The following is a 22,473-nucleotide window of genomic DNA, read 5'->3' as shown; positions in this document are numbered from 1 at the left end:
ATCTGCGCTTTACTATTTATCTGTGTAAAAAAGTACCCAACTACCGTCCCACCTATCCATCTTCCTACCTACCTTTTCATTGCTGAACAAGCACATTATTTAGTTTGTGGATCACAAAGGCTTCAGTGAGCGGCAGCATCAGCTCTTTCACTGACCTAATTGCTCTTCAACGATCTTAAGCTCTTCTCGTGTTATTTGACACCTGAATACAACTTCCAGAAAGTGAAGGTGCTGTTTATCAGCTCCAACATTTCTGTCAAATTACTTCTTGTAAAATGACTCTCTTGGTCGTACAGGTTTCTGTTCTCGCACACGCGAGCATGATTAAGGTCTTTCGTTTTTTTCAAATTCACAAACGTTCAAGGATTCAAGGACCCATGGGAACCCTGAGTACTGTAGTCGTCAGGTACTTGAAAAGAAAACAATAAGGCAGAGTGACACCGACAGGAACACGATCACAGAGAGAGTTCAGGGTTGTATTTGAACGACGCTCCTGTACTTGTGACCTGAGGGCAGCAGACAGAAAACACGACAGCTATTTTTCCTGCTGCTACTGAGGCAGCGAGACGTTGCTGAGTGATTCAGAGCAGAGAGCAGACAATGATCCTCTCAAGTCAACGTGGCCTCGGGCCAAATATTTCTCTAAATAATTAAATCATTATCTTTTCTTCTAAATCTAAACCAAGTTTACTGTACTTATGTAGAAGTAGGTCTGTATTCATAAAGAGCTTTTCTAGTCTTGACACTAGAGTTCTCTCCCATTCACACGCTGCAACATGGGGTCAAGTGTCTTGCTCAAGGACACATATAGACGAGAAGAGCCAGGAATTGAATGCACAACCTTCCAGTTGATTGAGAACTCACTCACTCACACACTCACACAGACCCACACACACTCACACAGGGACTTACTCACTCACAAACACACAAAAACACTCAGACACTTGTGGACTGACAACGCCAACATTGGTATTACGAGTTTAATTCATGTTTATTTACGGCCGCTTTCAAAAACTTTCAAGGGCCTGGAAAGATTTTTTTTTCAAATGCAAAAACTTAAATGGTCCATGTCTATTTATGGCGGTTTTCAAAAAATGTATGGACCTTGAAACAAAATTACAAATTCACAAACTTTAATGACCCATGTCTATTTAAGACAATTTTCCAAAACTTTCAAGGACCTTGAAATAAAGTTACAAATTCACAAACTTTAATGATCCATGTCTATTTAGGACAATTTTCCAAAACTTTCAAGGACCTTGAAATAAAGTTACAAATTCACAAACTTTAATGACCCATGTCTATTTACTTCACTTTTCAAAAACTTTCAAGGGCCTGGAAAAAAATGTTTTTTCAAATTCACAAACTTTCAATGGCCCATGTCTGAAATGAAGACGCTGGACGTTCTCAGATGAATGCAGAGAGAAAATAGAATAGATTCTGTGATAATTGACCACACACTCACACACACACACACACACACACACACACAGACGGAGATAAATCCTGCAAATAATTGTTTTGCTTCACCACCTGCAGAGAGATCTGACGATGATGATGATGCTAAATCTGTCTTCTCCATCTGTCACCATCGTTCTGCTCCATTTGTTTTCCCTGCTCGGTTTTTTGTTTCCTGCCATCGCTTCAGTTCGTCTCCATCTCGTCTCTAAAGTCTCTGCAATGTCTGTGTGTGACTTTCAGAACCAGTTTTTTTAAAAGGTCCAGTGTGTAAAAATGAGGTGAAACGGTTTTCATTTGGTAGAAATTTAAGATGAAATAATACATACTGTATATATGCAATAAAACCTTGGGCAATATGGGGTAACTGTAGGTGTGTGTGTATACATGTATATGTATATGTGTGTACTTATGTATGTGTATGTATGTATATATATGTGAATATATGCATGTGTATATATGTTTATATATGTATACATATATAGATAGCATAGTTCATTTTTATCTTATACTTTATTTTATTCTATATTTTATTTTACTTGTTTATTCTATATTTTATGATGTTTGGTACCTGGGGTGTTTCTCTTTCTCTTTCTCTTTCATTGGACAATCTCTGATATTATTCTAACGAGATAAAAAGATGATAAAGAAGTAGAAAGATTAAAGTCTTAAAGTAAAAACGAAGATATAGGATGAGGTTAGTTCATCAGACCTTTTTTTTTGCAGCAGTTTGGTTAGCTAATGGTTAGCTTTTACGTATTAATGATTAAAATGAACAATTAACTTAGTGTGAATACTTAAAAATGTGAATTATAAATTTAAAAAATAAAATAAAATTCTCAGGTTAAAGTGTCAAACTTCTCACACACAGTGCAACAGTTCTTTGATTCTGCTTCTGCACCACTGTTACTGTGGCTGTGGCGCCCCCTGCTGGCCGCACTAAAACACTTCACTGTGAGGGAAAATCACCCAACTTAGACACAAACTTAGACACAAACTAGTGCTGTCACAGACCAGAGTAATGAAAGTCATTTATGGATTAATAAATTATAATAATAATAATGCCTCCTAAATGTCACGCACTGGTCCTTTAACTGAACTGTAATCTGAACTCAAATATTCAGCACACTTTAATCTGCATTCATGCGGATTTTCAGCACTTCACCTGTGTTTTAGTTTCATTTTTACTGAAACTTTTTTCTCGTCAGTTTGTGTCAAAGTTGGATGATTTTCCCTCACAGTGAAGTGTTTTAGTGCAGCCAGCAGGGGGCGCCACAGCCACAACAACAGCGGAGCAGAAGCAGAATCAAAGAACTGTTGCACTGTGTGTGAGAAGTTTGAAGAATCTTTTTCTTTTTTAATCTTATTTCCGCCATAGTTTGATGAACAGTCTGCTGATTTTTGACACTTTAACCTGAGAATTTCGTTTTTTTTTCATTAGTACTGACAATAAGTTAATTGTTTATTTTAATCATTGTTATGTAAAGCGAACTGCATTTTCTCTCTTCTCTGTATTTGCTTTAATCTAAAAATTAAAAATAATTCTTACTTTGTTTAACCTTTTTAAATTCCTTTAATGCGGTTTGTTTCTGACCGTTTCCCACTTTGTGTTCATGTGCAGCCTCTTCAATCTTTTGGAGGCGTTTGTCTGTTCATTTGTTTCATTCTGTTTTATTCTTATTATTTGTTTCCTCTTTCTTTTACACGTCAGTGGTTGTTAACATAACATTAAAGAATAATAATGTTAGTGGTATATATATCCCAGTGGTCACCACTAGGACACGCCAAAGCACCATTCTCATGCCTGATACCATCATTAAAAATACACAACAAAGTATTTGTCCGTGTTTTCTTGTCTGTAATACCTTTGTTGTTCGGTGTCCGGCATCTGGAGCAGGAGGCAGGGAAACATGACACTGGTCTCTGAGAGCAACCAGTTAGCCAGTCCTTCTTCATACCAGCTCCTAGCAAAAGAACGACTGTAGTTCCTCCCTCCATCTTGTCTTTCGTTGACTGCTTTATGGCGACGTTCTTCGGCTGGTCGGATCAGAGTTCTATAAGCCGAAGCTTGTCTTCTATGAAACGGCTTATTTTGCAGCGAGAGAAAGGTGTTCGCTGCTTCTTTTTCCATAATGAAACCGGCAATTAAGCGCTGGTGAAGTTAGCACAACTTACGTAGAAGCGAGCTGAGGCATTTCCGTTTCCGCCGGCCATAGATGTCCGCCGCCGGCATTAAGTCCGCTCGGCGAGAGAGAAGTTAACGTTTTTAAACTACATTTGAATGCAGATCACACGCGGTAGTCACGGACTGTCCAACGTGTAGCGCATTTATCTAAATGTCCAATGTTTTAATAAATTACTTTAGATGATTCATTTCTTCTTCATGTGAGACTGGTGGGGCGGCGCTGTAGCGCCCTCTATGGACGGGCCGCCACCAAAAACTTTCTAATGCTGCATTGATCTGCTTTTATTGTGGTTTATATCCACATTTTTATCCATGTTTTTTTTTTTTATTATTTTAGTTGTTTTAGATCTTAAGCTTCTGTGCCTTTAATTTATTGTGAGTTTTGTCTATTATATCTGTTTTCTCCACCAAGCCTGTTGTCCTGTTGTTGTGTGTACAGGCTTCCTCTCTGGCTCATTTTAAAACTCTTCTTAAAACTCACCTCTTTTCTTTGGCTTTTAACACCACGTAGTGTTGATTTTATGTGACTGTATTTGTTTTATGTGTACACATGCATATTTTATATTTATTTTATCCCGGTTTTATTCTTTGTACAGCACTTTGGAAACCTTGTGTTTGTTTAAACTTGTGCTATATAAATAAAGTGGATTGGATTGGATTGGATTGTTGAGTTTGTTCATTTATGTTATCCCACTGACACGGAATGTCACACATTAGGGCCTTACTTCTTTGAGGAGGGTCTTATTTCTTCAACACACCCTCAACATGACCTTAATTACCCTCATTCATTTCATGCCCAGAGGTGAAAAGCATGAATTACATTTACTCAAGTTACTATAATTAAAAAAAAAAAAAACGGGCTCAAATGAATGTGAATGAATGATGAGGACAGGTGAACGATGAGGACAGATGTATGATGACAGGTGAATGATGAGGACAGGTGAATAATGAGGACCGGTGAATGAATGATGAGGACAGGTGAATTGACGGTAATTAAGGTCCCTGAGTGACTGAGAAAGTTAAAACATTTGTGACCTTTGACCCATTTTGACTGATACATTGTGTTCACATATTTTGTTTTATCAGCACTTCCCCAAGGGGACAACTGTCCCCTTGTCCCTTTTGCACGACACAAGAAAGAACCTTGTTAAAAAAAGTAACTAAGTAACTTTTACATTTTAAACAAGCTACTTTTTTACTTTAACTTGAGCAAATGTTTAGACCAGTAGTTTAACTTGTACTTAAGTAACATTTCATGAAAGTAGTTCCTTAGCACATCCTTAGCACATTTTCTTTTGCTTCAAGTTCTGCAACTAAGTGAAATTGATCAACTTTTTATACTGTTTAAGTGAATATTACAATTAATCAGACAGGGTCTGTCAACTAAAAGCGGCCTCACCATGAGTCACAAACACGGAGGCAACAGAGACGAGACTAAACTGTCAGGAAACACTTTCATCAATGATGAAACCCTGAGGTTGGATAAAAGTATCCAATCTCCAATGAGAGAAATAAAATGAAATGAAATTTTGCACACGAAAACATAGCTACTTTATAATTGCTGTGTCCTTCATATGAGAACAGGCTCTGTTGAGCAAAACTCTCAGACCTGACCTTAGGGGAGGCGTTTGTGTGTATACAGCAGCAGAGCGGGGGTGGGCGGAGACAAGAAGCATTAACTTGTGGTACGTTTCATGAGAACAGTTCACTTCGTGTGTGCAGCAACACAAGATCTAAAAATGGCTATGAGAAACACAGAGGGAGTCATGTGGAGCTGATAGACTGAATCAGTGTTGTATGAACAGACATTTGTTTGTATTTATCAGTTACGTACTACTGTTAAATAAATAACCGCTGTTGTTGAACTCGGCTTTGAGCCAACGTCTTCGCTGTTGTGTGTCCAGCTCTCACATGTCAGCAGTACGGACCTGGTTTTGTAAAGTCGGCCCACATCGCCATGCGATCAGCTTGAGTAAAAGTCGTTGTTGCTATTAATTTGGAGAAAGTGCAGCGCTTGTACGGCACAGGAACATAGTGAAAATAGTTCCAGTCTGGGGAGTCAGTGGGGTTGATGCCCAGGTGCTCCATGCACAAGCCCAAATACACGTCTTCAATGTAGACCGCTTTGACGTGTTTGGCTCCCTCCAGCAGCTTTTTCGGGAGGTCCAAAGTGAGGATGTAGGCAAGACCCAGAGCATAACGTGGGTAATGTGACCTTGGGAAAACCTCACGGGGAAGGAACCATTTGGACCTTGGACTTCTTTGAACTATAGCTCCTCTCTCTACATATCCCGTCATGTAGTTTGATTTTGGAGCGTTTGACAACATCGTGACGAGTCTGGGAACATTCAGGAACATGTCTGAATCGATCTTCATGGCGTACGAGGCGTTGGAGCAGTAGGCGTCCAGCCACTCCATCATCACCATGGTCTTGATGGTCAGGTTCTTGTAGCAGTCCACGAAGTCGCTCTGGATCAGGTCCCGGTGCTCGTTGCTCTCCTGCAGCAGCTGTTCTCGGAGCTGCTCGCCTCCCTCTCCAGTGTACAGCCCCAGCTGGAAGATCACCGTCACCACTTTGTCCAGTACCACACTTTCACTTCCCCATGTTTTACGGATGATGTCACGATGAGCCCTGTTTTTTGGCGCCACAGGGACCATCAGAACCACGAAAGGCTTCTGCTCTGCACATTTCTGCGGCTCATTCATGATGAAGTGATACTGGTAGGGATATTCCACCAAATATGGACCTGGAGACACATAGGGAGGCGGGGTTGTTGGCACTGAGTCATTGTTGGATTGGTTGGTCTCAGCGGGGACACTGACGCTGCTGCTGCTGCTGCTGCTGCTGCTGCTGCTGTTGCTGCTGCTGTTGCTGGTGGTTCTGATGCTGGAATTTAGTATTTCGGCTAAAGCCTTGTCCATGTTCAGTGTCTCTGAAGGAACCAACCACCTGTGAGTCGTGGAGTTTGCCGGATGTTGCAGCCACCAATCAGGGTTCCAGTCCATCGCCATTCCCATGATGTTGGTGTAGCAAATGATGACAAAAACGCCCGAAAACAGAACAAATAAAAAAATGCAACGTCGGGATCTGCAGCAGCACCACCTCCTGCTGCTCCTGCTGCTGCTGCTGTCGTCCACTGGCTTCACTGTGTCCGTCAGTCTTTGGCTGAAATCAGATGTCAAAGGTTTTGGTTTATTTTCGTCCTTATCATTAAAGGAAATGGAAAGAATTACACACACACACACACACACCTTTGTCCCCCCGTCGTCCTCACACTCTCCAGCATGTTGGAACTTCCCTGTCTGTCAAATGGAGGTTTGATGCTTTTCATCTGTAGTGAGAAAACAGCCTTAAGTGTCATTTGAATAAGAGGAAACACAAGTCACATGACAACAAGCAACAGACGTCGCACAATCATTTATCACAGAGTCAAAGTCTGCCACGTACCTTATCCCAGGGTGTGTGTGTGTGTGTGTTCTTCCAGACAGGTGTGCTGCAGAAGAAGAAGAAGAAGAAGAGCAGACGTTACTCCTCTGAAAAATTTATGTTAGGGTTCAGTTTCTCTCAGGTGTCAAAAAAGCAGCGCGAGGCATGAACATGTTTGTGTCCAAATGTCCTCGACGTCCCTGTGACATGTTCCAGTGCGACACTGAAGCAGTGTGACGAGAACTGTGTGTGTGTGTGTGTGTGTGTGTGGGTGGGTCTCTTTTTTTGTACCTGCAGGGAAGAAACACCTGTCACATCTTACAGTTTTTACTAAACTGATCCTTCCAGCTCAATAAAGCCCTGTGGAAAGGACAACGCGAGTGTCTTTATGAAGACACATACACTGTTACGTTGTAAACAATAAATAGAGTAATAGTTTTGCCTGCCGGAAAGTTCTACACATAATGTCGTGTTGTTCAGACTTTGGTGAGGAATTGGCTTTGACAAATGCACGTTCACCATTGTCCAGACTTTTACCAAACTCCTCTCTGGAAAGGGCAACCAGAACAACACGAGTGTCTTTATGAAGTTTTAGCAGTTAGCCTGTAAAACGATGATTAGTAGACAGAGATGAAGATGAAATTGGAGGATAAAGCAATAGAAGGCGAGCGAGTTGTAGCTCGGCTCATCTCCAGTTTCACTAGTATGGTGGTCCGACGGGGGCCGAACGCACGGCGGCGACCTAAAAACACACGTAGCAGCCGATTCAAAAGCACAAATGAAAATAAAACCAAATGCAACATGAAGCGGTGGAGCGATCTGCAGAAAAGCCACAACACACACGGCGACAGAGACCTGCTGCAGAAACAAGAAAGAGCCAAGAGAAAACACCTGCATGTTCAATAGCGGAAGTGCTCCGGGCCTGTGGGGGGCGCTGTTGTGCTCAGAGAAAGCAGTAGCGACGACGTGAATGAAAACTAAAATTCAACTGACTGTTGTGGGTCCGATTCCCGGCTCCACTAGTCTACGTGCCGAGGTGACCTTGGCCGAGACACTTAACCCCGCGTTTGCTCCTCCTGGCTGTGCCGGCCGCGGGTGAGTGGGTACGAAAGGTGACGTCCTGTGAGAAAGAGGATCATCGGGTCATGGAGGAAGTGCTGAACCAACAGTTTTAATGAACTGATTCTAGTGATTCAGTTACACTGAAGTAAGTGCTTTACGAGTCACCAGTCGCCCTTTCGTGTCGCGTGATGTGCCGAGGCGAGCTGGGAGTGGCAGATGATCCTGTAATCTGTCGTCTGCCAAAAAATACTTGTAAAGCAGGAAGTGCTGAGGATGACACAGCCAACAAGGATGTTTTTTTTGTGTACAAAAACAGATTAGATTAGATTGTGATCTGTGTGTGACTGTGTGCAGGACACAGTGAAGAAGAGCATGCGAGCATGTTTCCAAACACGTAATCTGAGATCTATATGTCGATCACCGCTCTCCTGATAGTGACGACTGAGAGATGTGTGGTGTTTCTGTTGGGATCACTACTTGGACCTCAGCACGGCGTCTCTGTGTACTCGCCCTTATTGCTTCTTCTTCGCTCTGAAGCCCTTTCTATTATTTCTGTCAGTTTTCTATAGTTTCTAAACCAGGAAATGGGAGCTCTATGTTTTTTATTATAAATATGCTGAGATACCGCCAAAGAAACTCAAACTTTTCATCCTCATCATCATCTCGTCCAGGGCGTGACACGATGCCTCTGGGATTAGTTCCAGCTCGTCCTGTGACCCTCGGAAAAGGACAAGCCACAGATGAAGGATGGATGAGGATAATATTAACGTTAGCAGTGATGAGTAGCTGTATGATGGGCTGTGGTGCTGAAGCTCTGGAATCAGGGATACCTGTGAAATAAGCACAAAGAGAGGGAGAGAGGAAGAGCACAAACTAGGGGAGGGAGAGAAAAGAAAGTTGGAAATGACGTTCTACACGAGCTGAGCCGTTACTGAAACGTGACGTCGACAGACTGCCGGTCAGAGAGTGTTATCACTGGAAGAGTCATGAGCGCGACGTCTGACACAAGAATCAAAGCGTGTTCATGACGAACTGTAGATCAGTTAAAAAGACTTAAAAATGTTGGAGAAATCTCCAACATTTAGCAGGAAATGTCTAAAATGTCAATATTTAACAGAGGAGTCTGTTGTATTTAGCGACAGCCCTGCTGAAAGCTGGCAACCGTGAGCCCGAATCACGACCACGTTCAGTGGTATTTCAGTTCATCGCAGGAAGTACTGAACGATTCTGTGAACAAATCTTTGTAATGAACTGATTCTAATGATTCTGTTACACCGAAAAACAACTGTTTCACAAGTTTGTGTCGCGTATAAACGACGTCACGGCAGCCACGCTATGGCGACCCCGCCCACGTGAGGAGGTACTATGAAGTCATGGAAGACGACGTGTCTGATACCAAACCGAGTAGAGACGAGTAGAGCAAGAACTAAGCACAGTTTGGTGTTTTTAATTAAAGGTCACCAGAGTTGCTCTGTACATAACCAAATAGCCTAAACTTGGCTAACAGTGCCGCAGCAGTGCAGCAGTGCTTTGGTTCTGTGAGCTAAAATCACTGTGGACTTAGTAGGTGTGTGTGTGGAAGTCAGACCCGGCCACATGGGCGGGTCTGGCATTAGTGGGGGCTGTGACGACGCAAACAGGAGCTAGCCTGAATAAAATAAAACGTAGGTTGAAAAAGTGTGCCCCAAACTTTTTATTTTTATTTTTCAAATTCTTCCCCTAAGCACATCAGTCACTTCAATGTACAAAAAAACAACAACAACATATCTATACATTACAATAACCACAGATTTAACCGTAAAAGCAGTTATTTCGCTGATAATGTACTGGTTTGCAAAGTTGCTCCTTGTGAATTTAACAGCAGCCTTTAACTTTAAATAAATGTCAGTAAATAAATTTACAGCAACATTTACAATTTAAATGTTAAAATCTGTTAAAACTAAATGTTTAAATATAAACATTTATATTTACACATTTACAGTTTGAAATTGAATGTGGCAAAATGTCTCTGTTAAATTCAACAACAAACGACACACACACACACACACACACACACACACACACACACACACACACACACACACACACACTGAATAAAATAGTCCAAATAAAAAAAGTCATGTCAGCTGTTTAGTATTCAGGAAATGTGGAGTTTAGTAAAAAGCTGAGGGTGAGACAGATTCGCAACGACGACACACAAATATGCAAATTCACAGACGTCACCTGCAACCAGGTGACTAATGGAAGACACCAGCTGTCAATCACACTGGCATCCACTCACATGTGCTGAGACTTATTGTTTTCCTCGAGATGGAAACGTCATTTACAAAAAATAACATGTTCTGAGCTGAAAGTAGTGATTAAAAATATTGACGTAACATAATAAACCAAGTGAGAAGCTAATTTTCCCACAGAGTCGCGTGGAGACTTGTGCCCCGTACATCTTATAGGCGTCACCTTTCAAACCAGAAGGCGACGTTCAATTCTTATTTACGGTCCTTGTTCAAACCCAAGTTCAGTTGTGTCGCCGCCTCAGAATCCGCGACACTCGCAATAGCAAAGCAGAACGTCGTTAGGATTCTTGACCACGCTCTTTAGCCCTGTTTCCACCAAGCAGTACAAGTCCGTCCAGTGTGGTAAGTCACGCAACTATTTGTTTTTTTTGTTTTGTTCCGTCCCAGTTTCTGCCAAATCTGTTGGCGTACGAGCACATTGGTCCGGTTCCTACACAAGAACGGGCCCAGGGGCCCAAGGGCTCAGGGGGGCCCTGAAGCCCAAGCCTCTGCGCTACAATCCCAATATCTTCACTACTATGTTATTCATCCCAATATTTCAGCTGTTATGCTACGTGATATACACTATATGGACAAAAAGTATTTGGACGTAATGATGTATTTAAATACAGGACTTTAATATGGAGTCGGTCACTTTTGCAGCTATAACATCTTCCATCTTCTTTGCTCAAGATTTTCAAGTGTTTCTATGGTGATTTTGTACTGAAGCGCGTTGCATTCATTTGAAAAAAAAACAAAAAACAATGAATTTTCCTGTCTGTGCCCAGAGGTCCACTGGCTCGTAATCAGTCCCAGTTCCTACAGGGTGGGTGGAGCAAAAACCACTGCAGTGTGCTGATTGGTCAACTGAAAGTCATGACTGAAGTCTGGGAATAAAAATGTTTTGTGTTTTTCTGTCCAGCCTCTCAAACAGAGCTTGTCTTCTTGCGATAAAACAGCCACGGTCGTTCATTGTGGTTCTTTTTTACGGCGTGGCGTGGAATTGATTGGCGCGGCTCACGCTACACTTATGGCCCGTCAGACAAACACAGTCTGCAGATCAGGGTTTACCGCCACGAGCTGAACTGCACTGTACCGCTTGGTGGAAACGAGGCTCTAAGTGTCGTCCTGGACTGTGACAACAAAACAAACAGCGTTCTGACTTGAGTTCGAACTCTGACCCTTGTGGTCAGCCCTCCTGCTTCTCCTTCTCCTTATCTGAGCTTGTTCTTCCACAGTCCTCCTCCTCCTCACTGGGCTCGGCGTTCTGGACCTCCTCCTCTCTCAGCGGGGCAGCCGGGTCTCTGACAACCCCCTCCATCTCCGCCTCCCCCTCCAGCTCCTCCTCTGTCTCCTCCAACACCTGGCCTACAGTGTCCGGGATTATCTCCACCTCGATGTCTGAGGAGTCCTCGCTCTCTTTGAACCACACTGTCTTCTGGCCCTCCTTTCTCCTCTGCCTGGTCAGGATGGACCTTGTGCCGTACTCGTCCCCGTCTCCTCTGTCCCTCCAGGCCCTCCTCGTTGAGGGGCTCCCCTTGGGGACGTGGTTGGTGTAGACGCCACAGGAGGAGCAGTGGTGGCTCCGCCTCTCCAGGGGGATGACCCGGCCCCGTGGCTGGGGGAAAGTGCTCCGCCTTGGGAGAGGGTTGTTCCAGCGCCTGACGCCCACACGGCTTTGGTCGCCCTCGTTCTGGAAGCCGTTGTTGGTGTACTGCAGCGAGTCCCTGTGCCCGGTCCGGGGCCGGTCCAACTTCAGACAGGGGCCCAGGCACTGGAGGCAGAAGAGGGGGCCCCTCATTGTTAACACTGGATTAATGTAACATTAATGTAATGTTGGAATTCTAATTTCCAACATTTCTGAACACCACATTAAATTGCCTTGCCCTTTAGTTCATACAGAATTTATCTGGTATGTTGTTTGACGTGCCAACTATTTCTAAAATGCCAAAGGTTTTACCGGAGACACACTTAAGGTGTGTCACAGAGCCGCGGCACTGTGTACATATTTGCACTGTGTGTCAAAGTTACTGTTAACCACAGCCACGCCCACCTCACTCAGCTCACCTGTGTTCACACCTGCTCCTCAGCCCTCTTTGTATCTTTGTAATTTTCATTTCCCAAGCATCACGTCATTTTCTCTCTCTTGCTTTAACTTTACTCGCTCATTGTTCTGCATGAAATCTCACGTCAACGGCGGCGAGAGACGGTGGACAGCAGGGATGTCACGTCACTACAGACGTTACGATTATCACGATTATTATGCGTTCATTGATTTCACAACACTATGAATGTGTAAACTCACATCACACTGCTTATAGCTCTTAATGTTTAAATTATTTATATCTTTTGATGCCAACATAACAAAATAATGTAGCAACAAAGTAAAGTTACCAAAAAGTACAAGAAAAATGACGATAATCCCACTGGAATAAAATAAAAATCACCACTATTATATAGGACTATTTATTAATCCCCCAGGGGAAATGTTTAAATTATTTAAGCCACCAATTGTCATCTATACCCAATGTTTAAGTTTATTTTAATTGTTTTAATAATTTATCTATTTGTATGTCGGCAGATATAAAACGTTTCTATTATGGTGGTTGGTTTATTTCATGTTTAAATTACGACACAAATAAATATGTAATAAGTGAAACGAACGTCACGTGGTTTGTTCTGTGTAGGCTTAGTCTATGTACATCGAGCAATGTAGGGCGTGAAACAGTAGGTGGCGTCGTAACTAACGAGGGAGACATTTACCTAAATATCAACACAAAATTCAAGCACTTTCAATGACCCAGGTCTATTTAAGGCCATTTTCAAAAACTTTGAAGGGCCTTGGAAAAAAATGTAATTCACAAACTTTCAAGGAAAAAGTAATAAGTAATTTATGTACAAACCAGTGGGATACACGACCATGTTCTCGTCACTTTCTGGACTAAAACACATCATCAGTGTTGTACACAGTCTTAATCTGTTTTTGTTTTGTGTTTTAAGTGAAAATGTGCGACAGGAAAAACAAGGAGAACCACTGACCCCACACAGTTTGTCCATGCTGCCGTTTCCCTTCCACAAGCGGGAAATCAAAAAGCCGATCACAATGAGGCAGAGCACGAGCAGAGCCGCCATGACCAGACCCAGGAGAGCCATGTCTCCTGGACGGTAGCCGATGTTGGAGGGAGACGGAATGGCCATGGCTGCAAAGAAGACACAACAGTGAGCACAGATTAAGGCCCAGTCCTGTTTCTTTTGTTTAAAGCACAAAGAACTGTTTGTCTAACAGGTTTTGTTGTCGTTATCATAGCCACACAACATCCTCAATCATTTTTTTATTTTTGAGTCACCCAAGACTGTCTGAAGCGTCTTACCCGGTATGACCTGGACAGAGACGGCTGCTGTGCCAAACTCCCCCGTCGTTGAGTCCACCGCCCGGAGCTGCAGACAGGAAACAGTTTCACCACGTCACAAACAGGAAGCGGAAGCATTGGTAACAGTGAGCGGAGCGGTCGTGCACCTGCAGCGCGAAGGACTCCGTCTTCACAACTCTCTTCAGGACCATGAAACCGTCCGAGGTCACGTTGACGTAGCTGCTGTACTGGACCTCGTACTTCACATCTGGGTTCACACCCTGACACACAAACGATAAGCCAAAAAATGTCAAAAAAGTACGATTTAAGGACGTAAACAAAGAGCGCCATTTGCTGTTGATACAGTATTAGCATTAAAAAGGCCCATTTATACTCCATTTTGTATCCGTCTCAAACCTTATCTTTGTGCCTACTGTACATACCGCCATTCGTCTTTTGCGTCGGTATGGACGTTTACGCCCTCTAGAGGGCAGCGCCCAATGCATCAAATAAAAAATAGCAGCCTTTAACCCTCCTGGATTTATTTTTGATTTCATGGCTGTGGAATTGTCAAACACACTTTCAATGAGGCAGTTTTTCTGCCCCCCTTTTTTCCAAAGTAACTTTCACTTTCCATATCTGGCAGTTATTTATTTAGCTGTTTAGGAATTACGGTCACACAAACGTGGGGAGCTACCGTAATGACAAGTATATGGGCGCAAGGCTCTATTTCTCTGCTTTCCGATATCCATCCATCTGTCTTATACCACTTTTTTGTACCACTTTATTCTCCTCCACATGAGGGTCGCAGAGAGGTTGCTGTGCCAATCTCAGCTGACACAGGGAAATGAACGCAAAGTACAGACAAAAGGCTCCTCTTTCAACGGGCTGTGATGGAAACACCGCAGATGTAAGCATTTAGCTCAAAATAATGAAAAAAAGGACATTGAATTCACCAAAGTTCTGCTAAAAATGTCTTTGCAGAAATAACACGTCCACACGTGGGAAACTCACACTAGCAAAGTCCTCGTCCCGCGCTCGCACCCTGAAGGGCCGGTTTGTGCTCCGGTCTCGGAGGATCATGCTTTCAGGGACGGAGTTGCTGTAGATGAACCCTTCGTATCGCTCCTTCTCAAACCGTGGAGGATTCCTGCTCCTCTTCATCACCTCAATGGTCACCTGAGTCACTGCAAACTGGTCCCTGTTGGTCACCTGAGATGCCTGATGATAGATGGAAAGACGTGTGAGTCCTCACACACACAGTGTGTCAGGCTGGACTTCCACTTGGCATCAGAATAAAAATGTCTTTTACCAGAACGGTGAGCGTTATCGGGCCGATAATATCAGCAGCTTTTGCCATGGTGATGTTTCCTGTTTCTTCATCAATGTGGAAAATGTTTCCTTCGTTTCCTGAAGACTCAGAATAATTGACACTGATATATAAGCACATGCAGAAACACATGCAAAAACAAGCATAAAAGACTAAATACAGAGTTAAAAGTATGTATTCGATTTTGGAAGGTTTACTGATTCTAAACGCTAAGCCATAAATCAAAACAGCAACCCTGCAATCAATTCTAATATAGTTACATACAACAGTAATTATAATGTGCATGGAATGTTAAAGTGATAATTCAGGTTTTTTTAATACTTACTTTATACTTAGCACTGGATGTGCGTAGGTACACAGGTTTTAGCCTCAATAAACACACTCTTACACATTTTAAAAATATGTCCACTTGTTTTTAGACAGATTAACTCTTTTTTTTCCTCTGAGAATGTTGCAACTGCTTTGACGACTGATGCTGCTGCTGCTGCTGCTGATGTTGCTGCTGCTGCTGCTGCTGCTACACCTGGAGTCTGAAGTGAATGTGCTGCACAGTAAAGTAAAAGGTGTGTTCCAGGTCCAACCTCGCAGTATTCTGTAGCTGATCTGCTCACTCCTGTTCTTGTCTCCGTCCTTAGCGAACACCGGCCCGGGCTCCAGCACTAATGGTCCTTCCTGTGAAGATTTTAAAATCATCACACATGTCATTCCTAACAAAAACCCCACAGACGTTATCTTCTGAGAAATTCATGTTAATGCGGAATGTCATTGTCATTTAGGACACATACAAAACAGATTTTAGCCACTTTAGGCTCACTCTATAGAAGCCATGCTGGAGTGTGTGTCCCTGAAACAAACTCTATAAACAAAATCAGCGATTTTATGGATGTTGATCCATTTACGCCTCCATCAGTAAGTTTAAATGTTTTATTTTGTGACTTTTGTGTTTGAAAAAGCGATTTACTTTAACCCTGTGAACTAAAATCAAGGATTTTCTCAGTGGGCTTTGGTGCGGGAGAATGAGCTGTTTACAAAACTTCACAAAGGGCTGTCTGATGATCAAACAAAGTCACAAACACAGTCTTAAGATATCATGGACTTAAGAAGGGGAATATTTTATGAGCTTAACATATTAAAGGGATATAAATATCTTTAGATATATATATAAATAGTGTCGTCTCTCACCTCTTTCTCCGTCAGGTTGACCTTGCCTCTGTAGCCGCTGCTCACACACAGTTTGGCGATTCCTAAATTTGTCCTCAGACACGGCTGAAACCACGGCGGCCGGTTATCGACGTCCTTCACGTTGACCGTGATGGTGGCCACCGACGTGAAGAACGGCTCGTTGGAGGCCGAGCCGTTGAACGTGTCCTGGAAGCACATGTGACAGGTGTAAGGTCAAAGTGGCGCAGAGCCCGTCTGGATGTTCAGTTGTTTCATCGCCGTCGTACCTGCACGTGTAAAACCAGCGAGATCTTTTGTACGACGTCGTAGTCCAGGAGGCTCTTTACAAGGATCTTTGGCATGTTGATGTTCTCCAGACGGAAAAACTTATCCTGAATCGACAGGAAACAGGGAGAAAAATATTATTTTAAGCATATTTTGTTGATCGTAAACACTGAGTCGAGTCACTGCATCATCACATGTTCTTACCGTCGCCGACTCTAAACGATAGAACAGAGGCGCTGAGTCCACGTCTGTCGCTTCGATCAGCCCGACGCTGGTGTTGATCGCCGTGAGCTGCGGGAGAAAAACCTCAGTCAGGATCCGTGTCCGACAACAGAAGAGTGCGTCGACAAAGACAAACGGAGCGCTCACCTCGTTCACCTCCAGCACGTAGTGGTTTTGTGCGAAGTTTGGAGGGTTGTCGTTCACATTTTCAACCAGGACTTCAACAGACTCGTTCACCTGAGGAAGAGGTTTACGTGTCATTACTAACTAACACTAACTAAACCTAGACTTTTAAAATACATGGAAACTGGTTAGTTTGACTGAAATGGCAAGCATGGAGTCAGCAGCAAGAAGAAGAAGAAGAAGAAGAAGAAGAAGTAGAAGAAGACAGGCACAAAAACATGGTGAACTTTTTAAGTTACCAGATGGAAGAAATACTCAGAACACGCTCAAAACTAACTACAAGTGAAACTGGAAACTGCCTTATATTAACAAGCTGAAAGGGCGCGTATCGCCACCTAGTGGAGTGGAGGCAGACTCATTTCAGTCAATAAATCAATTGCCTGCTTGTGCTTATTGGGACAAAGGCAGTAGTTACTATGCATGGTACTTCCTGATCTGTGAACAGTATCAGTTATGGATCTGTCTTCATCAGGAATTAAAGGTCAAGTGTGGAACATTTTGTCGGGTTTATTTATTACAATTCTCACAAGTATAAGTGTAGCTTAAGAATAAGACTTGTATATGTACTTTGGGGAAATGTCTTGAATTACTGAGGCTCTTTCACCACCGTTGTGTTTCCAGTCTTGTATAAAGTACCTTAAAGGGATACTTTCTTATCAGAAAATGACTTTGGTAGAAGTTAAAGTCTCTTTTTATATAATATTACTTCAGTAAAAGTCTCAAGAAATTACATTTACTGTACGCAAGTATCAAAAGTAAGTTTCTGATATAAAATGTACTTAGAAGTATTCAAAATGTATCTGTAAGGATTGAGCCATGGTGGCTCAGTTGTAGGGCGAGTTGTCATTCAACTGGAAGGGTGTGGGTTCAATTCCTGCCTCTGCTAGTCTTTACGTGTCCTCGAGCAAAGCCACTTGACCCCATGTTGCAGCGTTGTGAATGGATGTGAAAAATGTGTGAATGGCAAAACTGTAGCATAAAGCAGCTCATCAAGACTAGAAACAGAATCGTAAATACAGACCATAATATTCTTCCGATTTTATTTGGTAGTAACGGGTAACAAAGATAGCTCGAAGAAATGCAGTGGAGTGAAAGTAAAAGTTGCGAAATATAAATACCAAGGTAAAGTACAGAAGAAAACATGTGACATAATCTACTCACAGATCTGGAACCAGTTCTGCTGCATTGCACCCACACCACCAGAGCTGCACTGGGCAACGACTACAAATCAAAGAGGAGCGAGTCAGCGACGTCAGCAGGTAAATGCTGTCTGATAAACACCCTTCTGCATATAATGACACTTCTGTATATCACACTGTTTCACACATTTCACCAAAAAGTCCTTGAAATCTCAAAGTTCTTCTTCTTACAGTTGTAGCTGAACTAAAATAACTCTAGTACCAACACTGCTATTGGGCCAAAGTACTGAGTACTGAGCCATCCCCAGTTGTTGGGATTGACTTGACAATGAATTGTTAATCTAATTATGAAAATATACATGAAGGATATGTTAATCCTCGGAGGGCAATCAAGTTTCCACAATCCAATTATGAAACTACGTTTTTATTTTTCTGTATATTTTGTATTTCCAATCCAATCCAATTTTACTTATAAAGCACATTTGTAAACCACAGGGTGGACCACAATACAAATCAGGGAGGGGCAAGATTATGAAGCCATTTAAAGGCTAATAAAAGAGCTGGAGGCAGTTAATTACTGCATTGCACTAATCTAGACCAAAGGTATGGCTCAAGGGGCCCTAGGTTGTTCAAAGGACTCAGTCTTCTTCTCATTAAGACTAAGGATGTTTATTACCATCCATGATTTTATTTCATTGAGAAAAGTACTGAAAACTTACCTACCTGCCACCCTACCGACTAACCAACTTACCTATCTACTAACCTACGTACCAACCAAACAACCAACCCATAATCCAACATATCCATCCACCAACCAACCTACTTATCCATCCATCTTGTAGTTTACTGGTTAAAGTGAAGAGTCTTTGTGTCACGTCTGATAAATGTAACTCACCTCATAATCGAGTCCCTTCTTCGCCATCAGGAGGTTTCCTCTCAGGTAGAACAGACCCTCAGGGTTCACCGTGACTTTGAGCGTCACATCACTGCCAGAGTTGATCTGCACCAGCTGCACGTCGGCTGTGCTGTTTTCAGAAACCGTCACTGGACCAGGAGGCACCGAGCAAACTGAGACAGACGAGAGACGGCCGATCAATCACACCGATCATGGACAACATGACATCACACGTCTCATATCTCGCCTGTGAAATTGTGAATGTTAGATAGAACCTCAGTTGAAGAGGCCATGAGGTGAAAAGGTTGAGGGGGGGCCACGGTACATCTAGAACACATCAGGCCCCCTCACCGTCACACAGATGTCAGAGCTCTACTCACGTCTTTGAGCCGCACTAATTGCAAAAAAGTAACCGATGATGACGACGACGCATCCAAAGAAACCGCTCACAGGTTTGCTCCTCAGCATCAGTTCCATGTCCTAATCTCAGAGGCACCAACACATGAAGTCCCGCGGAGGATGAGGAGCCCCTGGTACCAGCTGGTACTCCACCACATAATGCCCCGTCTGTGCTGCCCGGGCAGTGGGAGTCGACTACAGTTGCAATGTTTGTGATTTCATCTCACAGTCACATATTGCATGAAGCGCCGGGCAGCAGAGGACTCGCAGACGCCCACGGAAAATACTTGCATCTGTTTGAGCAGGATGGGTCATTCTGTATTGGTGGCCCTGATGCATTCTGGGAGAAATCATTTCTCACATACTGCATCTGAAGATAGATAGATAGATAGATAGATAGCTTTAAGCTAATAGATAGATAGATAGATAGATAGATAGATAGATAGATAGATAGCTTTAAGCTAATAGATAGATAGATAGATAGATAGATAGATAGATAGATAGATAGATAGATAGATAGCTTTAAGCTAATAGATAGATAGATAGATAGATAGATAGATAGATAGATAGATAGATAGATAGATAGATAGCTTTAAGCTAATAGATAGATAGATAGATAGCTTTAAGCTAATAGATAGATAGATAGATAGATAGATAGATAGATAGCTTTAAGCTAATGGATAGATAGATAGATAGATAGATAGATAGATAGATAGATAGATAGATAGATAGATAGATAGATAGATAGCTTTAAGCTAATAGATAGATAGCTTTAAGCTAATAGATAGATAGATAGATAGATAGATAGATAGATAGATAGATAGATAGATAGCTTTAAGCTAATAGATAGATAGATAGCTTTAAGCTAATAGATAGATAGATAGATAGATAGATAGATAGATAGATAGATAGATAGCTTTAAGCTAATAGATAGATAGATAGATAGATAGATAGATAGATAGATAGATAGATAGCTTTAAGCTAATAGATAGATAGATAGATAGATAGATAGATAGATAGCTTTAAGCTAATAGATAGATAGATAGATAGATAGATAGATAGATAGATAGATAGATAGCTTTAAGCTAATGGATAGATAGATAGATAGATAGATAGATAGATAGATAGATAGATAGATAGATAGATAGATAGATAGCTTTAAGCTAATAGATAGATAGCTTTAAGCTAATAGATAGATAGATAGATAGATAGCTTTAAGCTAATAGATAGATAAATAGATAGATAGCTTTAAGCTAATAGATAGATAGATAGATAGATAGATAGCTTTACGCTAATAGATAGATAGATAGCTTTAAGCTAATAGATAGATAGATAGATAGCTTTAAGCTAACAGATAGATAGATAGATAGATAGATAGATAGATAGATAGATAGATAGATAGATAGATAGATAGATAGATAGATAGACAGACAGACCGATAGATAGATAGCTGTTGCTTCTCTAAATATCCATCCATTTTTAAAACAAAACAAAGGTTAAATATATATTTGTGGCACTAGACAAATTCTATTCAGTAAGAGATGAAACAAAATGGCTCCTCTGATTGTAAATGTCGATGACCACTGGTCTCAGTCCAGTCGGAAAGATTCATTGAGTGGTGACGATGGACACAAACAGAGCCACATCATGTCTTCACATGTGGACAAGGCACCACTGTGCACACACACCAGGCAGTCATACACACACACACACACACACACACACACAGCACCCCCTTCCCTCCCCCATCTCCTCTGTGTGGGAACAACAAGCTCACAGTGTCGTGGTGAAGCTAATACATTATGTTTCCACTGTCACTGAACACACACACACAAACATGTTGTTATATTTAATCAGGACACACTATAGACATGATGCATTCCCAAGCCCCTTACCCTAACATCTCAACTAAGTCCCTAACCCTAAACCCCATTCTAATCCGAACCCTAAAACCAGATCTTAACCCTGAAAAGGCCCTTTAAAATTGTGGGGCCCACTACAAGGTCCAAATGTCCTCACAAAGACACATTTGTATGGGTTTTTGTGGACTTCCCAAAGATATAAATATGGGTACATAATACACAGATGATGGTTCAGTCCATTCAGTAATGTACCAGTAATGTTGCCGTGGCCACACCGTTTTGAATCCACAAAACCTTTAGACACCTTTTCACCTTTGATGTGTCTAGTACAAATGGGCACGTTTCTTTTATGTCTGTACGACAAACGCGCTCGGACAACTTACGTATGGCGCAAATCTGCAAAAATGGCTGCCAAAATTCAAATGGCCGACTTCCTGTTGAGTTGTGGCCATGCTTACTTTCATCTTGGTCTATAGCATCTTCCCACCAGGTTCTAGGAAATGCTGTGGAACTGAATGTTGCCTCTGTTTTAACCTTGGGGAGTGCTGTAGAGCCCTTGAGCAACGCACGGGTCCGGGAACTATGCCAATATCACATTTTTTTGCCAGACCTGACCTCCATTCAAAGTCTCAAGAGTTTTTATGCACGTTAACCGCCTCAAAAATGACCCCAAAGCCACGGATGTAATAATAATAATCTGAAGGATAACTAATAATAGTTGCATGTTTTAAATGTCAACAAATGAGATACATGATGAGATACAGTGTCCTAGAGAGAGCGAGATTATTGTCTCAGAGACAGATTACTGACCGGAGCTTTAACGTTAACATGTTAGAACATGTTTACACACACTGTGTTGACGTGTCACACACACACACACACACACACACACACAGCTGCAGCACTGACGCCAACATCTAAACAGTCCGGCGTCCGCCTCGCCTGCTTCTCGTCTCGCCTCAGTGAGTTTGGCGTAGACTTCTCGCTGACCCTCTTCACGTAATCATACATGAAGTGCTGCTGATATAAGTGGCTCGGGGGTTGGTGGGGGTTTAGCAGAGAAGCTAATCTCATTAGCGACCGACTCAGTGGCATTCCTGTGTGGCCTGCTTGTGCAAAAATGTGGATTTTCTGAAGTATTTACAATCATAAAATAAGTTTGAAGGTAGAATAATAAAGTTATATATATGTATAATGTTGGGGGGGTGGGCTTGTTCTCTTCTTAACTCACATGTTAAGTTC

The 22,473-nt window shown here is 42.1% G+C and overlaps 3 protein-coding genes across 3 annotated transcripts in view; 1 reads left to right on the top strand and 2 right to left on the bottom strand.

Annotated features, from left to right (window-relative positions):
• Positions 1-22,473, top strand: part of psmd13 (proteasome 26S subunit, non-ATPase 13) — a 108,187-nt gene that overhangs the window by 63,648 nt on the left and 22,066 nt on the right. The gene's annotated exons all lie outside the window — the stretch shown is intronic.
• LOC131459420 (beta-1,3-galactosyltransferase 1-like) lies at positions 5,156-7,444 on the bottom strand. The gene is made up of 3 exons (XM_058629247.1): positions 7,092-7,444; positions 6,896-6,975; positions 5,156-6,809 (listed from the first exon to the last, which is right to left on the bottom strand). The coding sequence occupies exons 2-3, from the start codon at positions 6,973-6,975 to the stop codon at positions 5,558-5,560; spliced, it is 1,332 nt and encodes a 443-aa protein (XP_058485230.1). The 5' UTR covers positions 7,092-7,444; the 3' UTR covers positions 5,156-5,557.
• Positions 10,190-19,718, bottom strand: cdhr5a (cadherin-related family member 5a). The gene is made up of 14 exons (XM_058629254.1): positions 19,351-19,718; positions 18,971-19,143; positions 18,098-18,157; positions 16,901-16,990; positions 16,715-16,822; positions 16,534-16,632; positions 16,268-16,453; positions 15,667-15,757; positions 15,068-15,165; positions 14,770-14,976; positions 13,923-14,036; positions 13,777-13,843; positions 13,445-13,605; positions 10,190-12,179 (listed from the first exon to the last, which is right to left on the bottom strand). Exons 1-14 carry the CDS (start codon positions 19,445-19,447, stop codon positions 11,595-11,597), a joined length of 2,136 nt encoding a protein of 711 aa, XP_058485237.1. The 5' UTR covers positions 19,448-19,718; the 3' UTR covers positions 10,190-11,594.

Source organism: Solea solea, chromosome 5 (genome assembly GCF_958295425.1).
Source record: "Solea solea chromosome 5, fSolSol10.1, whole genome shotgun sequence".
In the NCBI taxonomy this organism is placed as follows: Eukaryota; Metazoa; Chordata; class Actinopteri; order Pleuronectiformes; family Soleidae; genus Solea; species Solea solea.
This window is presented reverse-complemented; position numbering and strand designations above follow the sequence as displayed.

Excerpts from the sequence above, each read along its gene's own strand:
- LOC131459420 (XM_058629247.1), bottom strand. The coding sequence starts at position 6,975 with ATGAAAAGCATCAAACCTCCATTTGACAGACAGGGAAGTTCCAACATG. Across the intron at positions 6,810-6,895 it reads AGGACGACGGGGGGACAAAG|CCAAAGACTGACGGACACAG; the intron begins GTGTGTGTGTGT and ends ATCTGATTTCAG.
- cdhr5a (XM_058629254.1), bottom strand. The coding sequence starts at position 19,447 with ATGGAACTGATGCTGAGGAGCAAACCTGTGAGCGGTTTCTTTGGATGC. Across the intron at positions 19,144-19,350 it reads AATTAGTGCGGCTCAAAGAC|TTTGCTCGGTGCCTCCTGGT; the intron begins GTGAGTAGAGCT and ends CGTCTGTCTCAG. Across the intron at positions 14,037-14,769 it reads GGGACGAGGACTTTGCTAGT|GGTGTGAACCCAGATGTGAA; the intron begins GTGAGTTTCCCA and ends TTTGTGTGTCAG.